At 38.6% G+C, this 8,976-nt stretch overlaps 1 protein-coding gene across 1 annotated transcript; it reads right to left on the bottom strand.

Moving 5' to 3' along the window:
- LOC122070991 (ankyrin repeat-containing protein At2g01680-like) lies at nucleotides 1–6,499 on the bottom strand. The gene is made up of 3 exons (XM_042635254.1): nucleotides 5,935–6,499; nucleotides 3,864–4,273; nucleotides 1–1,115 (listed from the first exon to the last, which is right to left on the bottom strand). Exons 1-3 carry the CDS (start codon nucleotides 6,245–6,247, stop codon nucleotides 246–248), a joined length of 1,593 nt encoding a protein of 530 aa, XP_042491188.1. The 5' UTR covers nucleotides 6,248–6,499; the 3' UTR covers nucleotides 1–245.
- Nucleotides 6,500–8,976: the final 2,477 nt, after the last annotated feature.

Consider the following 8,976-nt stretch of genomic DNA (forward strand, 5'->3'; position numbering starts at 1 on the left):
TAATCTAAACTTGTTCCTTGCATATACATAAATTCACATAATGTTCCTGTATATATACATAAATGGAACCCTTCCACATTAAAGAAAGAATCCTCTTGCATATATATCTATATAACCAAAACTGCATTCTCTGATGGTGGACTCAAAGTAGTAGCTTTAAAGCTACAGCTACTGGAACTTCCAAAACTAGCTATATTTACAACTTAAACCAGTCTCTTACATGCTTTATACTTTTGAATACTAGGTTACAAAGCGTAGATCTTCTCTGAGTCATAAGCATCTGGATCTGAAAAGCCAGAGTGTCGAGACCATGAAAAGGATTTGCTACCACCAGACCTTCTTATTCGTCTCTGAGAATCATCACCAGATATTCTAAAATGTTGACGGAAAACAAAGTAACACATGCTAGCAAGAGTCCCAACAAGGATGGGTGTACCCAGAACTGTTATAGTAATAGCCATCCAAGAGCTGTGTTTTCCCACTACCACGAAAGCTAGTGAGAGAAAAGACCCACATGTGCTAATGCAGGCTGCCCACATTAGTTTGTTCACTACCGAAACCACCTGTTTCTGAGCTCTGGTATCCCAGGCAATCAAACTGATCTGAACCACAACAACAGCCAGAGAAATGAACAGAGATGTAGCATTCAAAAGGCAGAACACACGAAACCCAACATAATTAGCTATTTGAGCTTCCCCAACATCTGTTCCATCCCGAAAATATTGACCAGGTAAGTTAAATATAGCCATGAAAGCAATGGAGGCAAACAAAACAGCAACGACTGTCACAGAATTGGTGGTGTTCTGGACAGCTTCTCTGTGCAGTTTCCTCAGCTCTTTCTTAATCCCAGACACTCTTCTGTCAGTCTTTGCATTCTGTACTAGTTGTGATTGTACTTCATGCTTTATATGACTAACAGTTCTTTTCAGCTCCATGGTCTCATCCACTTGGCCTACGTGCCTAGCAAGTTTTGCGCCAGCTTCTGTTAGAGCTTCTACAATTTCCAATGCAGGTTCTCCATACCGGAGTTTCTCTGCCAAGTCCATCACAGTTTCATTCTGACAATTAATAGCATTGACCTCTACAGAAGCATATTCCAGTAGAAGGATCACTATCTGAGGGAGAGGAGAGCACCAACTAAGACATGGTTTAAAAACAAAATAAGATTTTACAAGTCCTATAACATAATCATTAATGGAGGAAATCTATGGGTTTTCAGAACAGTGTTTGTACAGAAAGAGATCACATGTTAAAATTGATGAAATCCATTTTTGGATACAACTAAATAAAACATTGATGAACAAATAATTCAGAAAGCTTGGATTTTGAATAAAACAAGGCCGGATCCAATTTTCTTCCATATTATGTATGTCTTTCTATCTACAGAAGGAACTGCATTAATGGCAGAAAACAATAAACTGACACCTCTACAAAGGAAAATCAAATATAAGAACAGAAGAAAAAAAATCATTCTCAATATCTTGATTTGCTTCCTTCCAAGTCAGAAATAAAACTGAACTGGTTGAAAAATATGCTATTTAGAGATGAAATTGGGTTTATTGGGTCAACTGAAGCTCAACCTGAAGAATAGAACTGTCAACTCATAATGCGACAAACCTAAGGATAATACCAAAGTGCACAACCTGGGCCTTGATTCAAGTTGCTACATGTTGGATCAAGCAGCTTAGGTCAGGTCTGCACCTGATGCATGAAATTAGGTGTGATTAATATTAAACAACCTACAATAACCTTGAGTAAATGTTATGAATTGAACTCAAAACACCTCAAACACAAAGCAATGCTCCAAAACCAAGCCAGACATTTGTGATGGTCATAATTCATACTAACTAGAAATAGAACATTTTCTTTGGCTCTGGATGAGTTGCCTGAGAACCCTATGAAACCAAATTGAGGTCTTAAATGACAGCCCAACCAAACTAGACTTCAGGTTCTGTCAGTAAAGTTCACAAATGAAACCGACCAAAGTTTCGTCCTCAGCTACATAAATCTAAAAGGGCGTTTCAAGTCCTCGCAAATCTGTCCACTGGATCCATGAATCTGAAGAATTAAAAGGCTAGAGTTGAACGAGAGTGCATAGGGAATGCTGAACATGCTCCACATCAAGTCATAGGAAATTATTTTTCAGTGTTTTCAATCAGTAGTTTTTATAGTTTCTTTTATTCATTTTCAAATCCTGGTCCTGTGAGAACAGTAGTTTTTTTAATTTTTTATTTTGGAGTAAAACAACCAAGTCCTGGTTGGAGTAGGAGCACCAACATTCTAAGTAGTTAGATCTTTAATCCACATTACATTCTTAATCCTAGCCCTAGAAGTAGGAATTACAATGGAGTCTGTAAATATATACAGGTTATGGGGCTTATGTGTCCAGTTTTGGGGGTTTGGAAATAAGAAAATTGAGTTTCCTGCAGAATTACCAGGCTGTAAGGCATGCCTTGCTGATTAAGCCTTATTCTGCTGTTGTTACCTACTTCTAGATGCTATGTTCATTATAGTAAAAAAATCCCAGGTCGCTGTTTTAAATGACAACCAGGTTAGGATCATACATTTCATAGCCATGTCAAGATCTAGGGCCCGGTTGATAACGTTTCTGCCGTTTCTGTTTCAAGAAACGGCAGAAACATAAATTTCCGTTTCTAGAAACAGAAACGGAATTAAAGGTGTTTGATAAGTCATGTTTCTGGAAGTCGATAGTAACTAGCGAAAGAATGGCCACGAGTCGTTTCCAGAAACGGCGAAACAAGTAGAACGTGTTTCACGTCTGGGTCATTTCTTGAACCATAAATAGGTAGAAATTTCAATTTTGAAAGCAAGTGAAACGAAACAGTTTTATCAAACACTTTTTGTTCCGTTTCTGCTGTTTCTGGACACAGAAACGCATTTCTTGAAACGTTATCAAACGCGCCTCTACTTGCCATCTACAAGTTCTGGATGTTTATTATTATTTTTTTCTTCAATCTTTGAGTTCTGATCAGGCCACCAACATATTCTTTGATCATATTCTTCCAATCAAGAAATCTTTCAGAGCAACAATTGTTTGGATATCATCACTCTAGCAAGTTTGAAACCAATTGAAGTATATTATCTTCCATGCTGATCTGTTCTTTTATTTAATCAGAAACCTATTTTCTTGAGTTAAATGAATTTCTCCCATCTAGTTCATTTACATTGCTTTCTAATGTCATAAAGTTTCATGAGATCCAGACTTGATTTGGTAAAACTTCCACTATTCCTTTCAAGAAACTCAAACTCAAATAAATCACACAACCCAAATCCCTACAGCCAGGACTCTAGATCCTAATATTATTTTGGGTGTTCCTCTTTAAGATAATTTGCTTTTTGAATGAGCATTTTAAACTACTAAGTTAGAAGGCAGGATGCACTACGTTTCGATGATCAAGGCTTTGCCCAACCGATGATTACCATTGTTCCTTACCCCACCTCCAATCATGCTTGCCTGAGCAAATCAATGTCTGCTGGAATATTGAAAATAACTACTTCAAGTAATGTGATCCTGATCTATATACCAAAGCTTCAGCATACTATGAGCATATCTACTGTTCGAAATACCTAATCTCCTACTGCCCCTCACAAAAAGAATATATGTAGGGAAAGTTTTTCATCAAAAAGGGAAAATAGTATAGACTGATATGACAATCATCACCAAATGCTGCTTATTAAGTTGTCATGAAATTCATAAAGACAAAAATTCAGCAAGAAAATTACTATAACTTGTCAAAATGCTTAAAAATTCTAATTGGCATTAAAATTTCCAAATTAAAAACTAATGCAATAATAAATAATGACAATTTATACTAAAAAATATGTTAAAGTAAGAGAAACACCTGTGGACGGCATTTCCTTGTGGCTACATGCAGAGCTGTATTTCCCTTCTTATCGCGTGCATTAAGTATTGAAAGATCAGCAGATAATATTTCCTCTACTATATAAGGATTCTGACCTTTAACAGCCATGTGAAGTGCAGTCTGGCCCTTCTTGTCTTTAATAGAAACAATTTCTGGATCTCTGTCTATAAGAGCTCTTACTATTCGATCAAGGCCATACCTAACAACATTGTGCAGCACAGTTTTCCCATTTTTTCTCACAATCCTCATTGTGCTTTCATCAGCATCTAATATGGCATTCACCACCTCCAAGTGGTCCTTTCGAGCAGCTGAATAAAGAGGGCTTGTGTTTGTGGCATCACATGATTTACAAAGCTCAGGCCACCTGCTCAAAAACTCGTTCACGACCCCTAGACACAAAAATTACACTCTGTTTAAATGCTCCACTACTACCTTAGATAATGTTTCATAATAAATTAACAGGAATTCTTGTTATATGTACTCATAACAGTATATTTGCAGAAAACCACCATCACATAGAAGTCCAAATTCCTACAGTTCCTAGGGATTTATACGCTATATTATTCCAGTGTTTCAATATTTTACCATAATACAGGGCTGTAACCCTGTTCAAATCCCACTTTCACAGGATCCTGGATGAACTGAAACAGTCCTAACACATGAAATTTGTTGCATAAAGTGGTCCCTGTCAAACTTGAACCCGAAACAACCCCCTAGTAGTTTGCCATCAAGAGTAAGAAATAATTAGGCACAGATATAACAGCTGGTACCTTATTATAGTCTGCCGTAATGAGCTTGTGGTTGATCTATAGTGGTGCGTCATGTAGACAACCAGCACTTTATTATAATCAGCCATAACCGGTCAATCTTTTTGCATGGATCCTTGCATTTGTCCTTACTTAGAACCTCCATGTAGCCGAACCATTTTGTTGGGATAAGGCTTTAGTTGTTGTTGTTGATTTAGATTAAGTTCGTCAAAAATTTAAATCTTCTAAAATTGAAATGAAACACAACATTTTCTTATCATTCTAGAATTAAGATTTTAAATACTTGTTTGTGAATGTCATCATGATCAGAGAGTAGATTCTCTAGACAAGATGCTATTATGGTAGAACCAGGAACTGACCAACATACGAATGCCAATTCATCAAGAGAGGAAGGGATCTTTCAACAAAAGACACATGATTATAGAAAATGTGATCATGAATTTCTTGAGATAGAAAACTTTAATCGGCATAGATTTTGCTTCAAGCCTGGATTTGTAATAACAAGGGAAAGTGAGCCATAGAAGAAGAGTCTGACTCCTAAGCCATTGGTCAGATTAATAAGGCCATCCAATTCTACAGCCAGTTAGCGATGCAGCAATGTTTAACAATGGTCTGGTAGAGACTCTACATTGATCCCTTTCAGAAGTGACCAGGAATCCCAGGGTCCAAATCCTTTGATCTGGTCTACACACAATTCTATATGCTCTTCCGAACCCCCCACCCCCCAAAAAAAATTCTATATATGCTCCAAAATCAATGAGGATACATTTTTTTTGAAGGAAGAGTTGGATTAAATCTAATAATGTCTTACAAGGCCTAGTAGAAAGTACATTCTTGGGTGTTCTTGACAGTAGTTGAGTCAAGGATTTACATAAAACAACAGAACTCCTCCATCTGATGTTGGTAGTTCTTGGGAAATTCAAATATAGATGCGAATTTCTCCATGCATGCCTATACAAAACAGGCCCTGCCCAGTTCTTGTAACAAATTGATCAAGGCTTTCCCGATACGATTGAACATTTAAAGCCCAATCCCTGTGATTATTATACAAAATCCAAGACAATCCAACCATCTTCAATGTACGCTAATGGCTCAATGATATTGAAGATTATGGGACTGAAATCCATAATGAGAAGAGATACACTATAAGAAAATTGTTTGAATGAACCATAGGTTTTGATATGGCACATATAAATCCATGGCAGAAAGTCTGAAATTGACCCAATTCAATAACAGAACGAAGGAGAGAAACAGAGAGAGGGTAGGCAAGAAGGGAAGCATACCCAAGTTCCCGCGCGAAGCAGCGACATGAAATGCATCCATATCGAACTTGGATCTGATCATCACGGTCTGAAGGTCACAGAAGTTCACCAAGTACTTGAAGACATCTTCTAGATTATTTTCAGCAGCGATGTACAGAGGCGTCTGACCGGCGTCATTTCCCAAAGCCATTAAGGCAGGGATTGAAGCTCTATCATCTCCTTCACCCCCATTGGATCCTCTTTCAAGGATGAGCTTTAGGTAATCGATATTACCAGATCGTACGGCGGAGAATAAGGACTGGTGACAGATGAGTCGAAGAAATTTGGGCTCCATTAGAGGAAGAAGTCAGGATTGGATACCACTAAAGCCACCCAACCCCGCCCTTCTTCTTTCTCTCCCTCCCTCTCTCTCTCTCTCAGGTCTATTGGGTTTGAGGGTAGAAGGAGCCAAATTTGGAGATGGGTATCTCTGGTTTATCCCCATTCTTGAATGCCATTAAAGCAACTGTTGAGCTGACCGTTTGCTTAACCCTGGAACCGCAGAAACTGATTTTAGAATTTCAATTTTTTGATCTTATTAAGTGGATAACAGGTCCAAACGCTAACCATCTTGCTCATCGTTACGTTAAATAGTATTTCCTGAGCTATGGGAGTAACGACATTTTCAACTGTTGTAACGGTTCATAACGGCATCACGTTTTAAATGGGACACGTGTTGGAATCTGAAGTGTACGTTGAGGAGAATCGTACGTGGAGGGATCTTAACTCTGACAGAGAGTAAAATGAGATTCCGAAATAAACTGAAAGTGAGACAAGTGTAGACAGAGAGAAATACCTGTTGGAGCAGTTAAACCCACACATGGGTTGCCATATCATTATGGACAGCAACAAAACCCAATTAGTTGGATAGTAATGGGGCGGGTCAAATGGGGACCCATCTTGACCCGTCCCTATCTCTATTGATTAAGACTTGGTCTTCATAACCCCACCTGTGTTCTTTGCAAAAATGGGTAGATATAGATCTCTTGCTGGCTGGAGCCGCTGGACCAAGGCTTTATTTTTTAAATGGGCTTGGGCCTATAATGATAGTAGGAGATCTAGGTGTTTTTGGAAACCATTAACTCATACTATGCTACCCACATGGGCTGAGGCCCCTAGTCTGTGCTTGCATTTTCCATCTCATTGGATAGGCCTGATGGCCCAACACAAGCCCAGCCACGCAAACTACTTGCAGAATGCCCATGCAAATGGCAAAATATATGGGTTTCCATGCGGTCGAAGGCCCATAGGGGCCTGAAATGAAGTCCAACCCACCTCTTATCATCTTGATTCAAAGCGAAACTTGGTTCAGACCTTAATGCTGTGGGCATGGAAGCAATCAATGGATCTGATATATGTAGGCCATTAAATTGTCCACATTGAAAAGATAACGAAATTTATTAAGCTTCTTCTATTTTTTAATGGAGGTTTAGGGGACAGTTTTCCTCAAGCCACGGTGAATTCCTTCACCAATGGCCTTCATTGTGGTATGATGAGTGCCATGGATTAGTAATAGGTATTTCAGACTTTTAACAAATTGGGAAGAGTAATAATGATCTTAGATTCTTGGGCATGGTGAAAGAAAACTTTCTCTGGGGATTTATTTCAAAGGAAAAGACTTGTTACGGCACCAACTTACAATTTTCTATGCCCGTCCTCTCACACCCCACCTATAAACCCCACATTCTCTCTCCTAAGTAAACTCTCTACTGGACAATTCGATATCTGTTACGTGCATAAGTATATGTAAAGTATTATGTCATTATATCCTTAATTATCATGTAAGTAGGAATTATTATAGGGAGAAGTTATTTTGTGGTTGAAAGAGTTATTAAGAGTTACAGGATTATGTGATCATGGGTGGAATATGGGACGAGTTATAGTACTAATCAATAACTACTTCTTAATGTATTTATATAGTAGAAAGTGGGAATGAACCATGGTAGAGATTTGAAACCCAATTAGTCTCCAATGATATAAAAGGTTGGCATCCTCCTATTTAGCAAAAATCCTTTATTTTTCCTATTTTGTTTCTCCTATTCCCACCCCTAATTTTTCTCCTTTCCTATTTTCTCTCCATCCTCTACTATGTCCCTATCAATTTCCCACCCCTTTATTGGTGGGAAACTACACTCTGATATCGTAGCAATCTCTCTCCTTATTTTGAAAAATGGAGAAAAAGATCCCTACTTGGTTGTGAACCTCTACCCCAAGATACAGGGTTGGCAAAACAAACCACTCTACCCCTGGTTGGATTCAAGTGTGCCTCCCTTAGCCTCTTGGTTGGTCCTCAGACTGACACAATCAATGGCCACGCCACCAGGTAGCAATTCCCAGCCCCCAACCGGTTCTGCAGTTGGCAATAATTAAAAAAAAATGGTGGATCAACACGGCCCCTTATACCTAAGCCAATTGCGGGCAGCAAAACGGAATATTTAATAAGGAGAGAGAGAAGAGAAAGGCTCAAAGGCTATGACTGCGTGAGAGGAAAATATCCATTCCCAAATGAAGTTCAGATACTAGTTACAAATGTTTCTACCAAGTGCAGACGAGCCAGGGGATTTGGGTTTCAGCCCAGGCCCAATTTGTGTCCAACCGTAGAATTACAAGCTTAGCCAAAGCCTAATAATCTTCTCATTATGGGTTCTGCGTGGTCATCACATTTGGGACAATAGGTCTCTATGTTTAGGTTGATTTGGTGAGTATAAAATCATGACGGAAGAATCAGCTGAAATTATGTTATCTACCTCAATAGTTGATTAAGGCCTTCATATTTTCAACTATGGATTCTATAATCCATTATAAGCATCGAAAGCAATATGGATTAAGCTCTTGTTGTTGGCGGGTTCCTTTCCTTTTATTTTACTATTCTTTTTTTTTTTCTCTCTCTCCTTTTGTAGGAGGGTTCAAATCCTCAATCTTCTGTGGTGAGAGTAAGTGACAGCGACGATTCAATAGTTAGGAGGGCCCGACATGCACCCTAATCGTTTGATCCTCATTATCGCTCACTACCTCCCTACAAAG

This window comes from Macadamia integrifolia, unplaced genomic scaffold (assembly GCF_013358625.1).
Source record: "Macadamia integrifolia cultivar HAES 741 unplaced genomic scaffold, SCU_Mint_v3 scaffold_170A, whole genome shotgun sequence".
NCBI classification, from domain to species: domain Eukaryota; kingdom Viridiplantae; phylum Streptophyta; class Magnoliopsida; order Proteales; family Proteaceae; genus Macadamia; species Macadamia integrifolia.

What these genes read in the sequence shown, in the direction of transcription:
- LOC122070991 (XM_042635254.1), bottom strand. Translation starts at nt 6,247, where the DNA reads ATGGAGCCCAAATTTCTTCGACTCATCTGTCACCAGTCCTTATTCTCC. An exon ending in TGCTTCGCGCGGGAACTTGG is followed by an intron (nt 4,274 to 5,934) that starts GTATGCTTCCCT and finishes TTTTGTGTCTAG; the next exon opens with GGGTCGTGAACGAGTTTTTG. An exon ending in CAAGGAAATGCCGTCCACAG is followed by an intron (nt 1,116 to 3,863) that starts GTGTTTCTCTTA and finishes CCTCTCCCTCAG; the next exon opens with ATAGTGATCCTTCTACTGGA.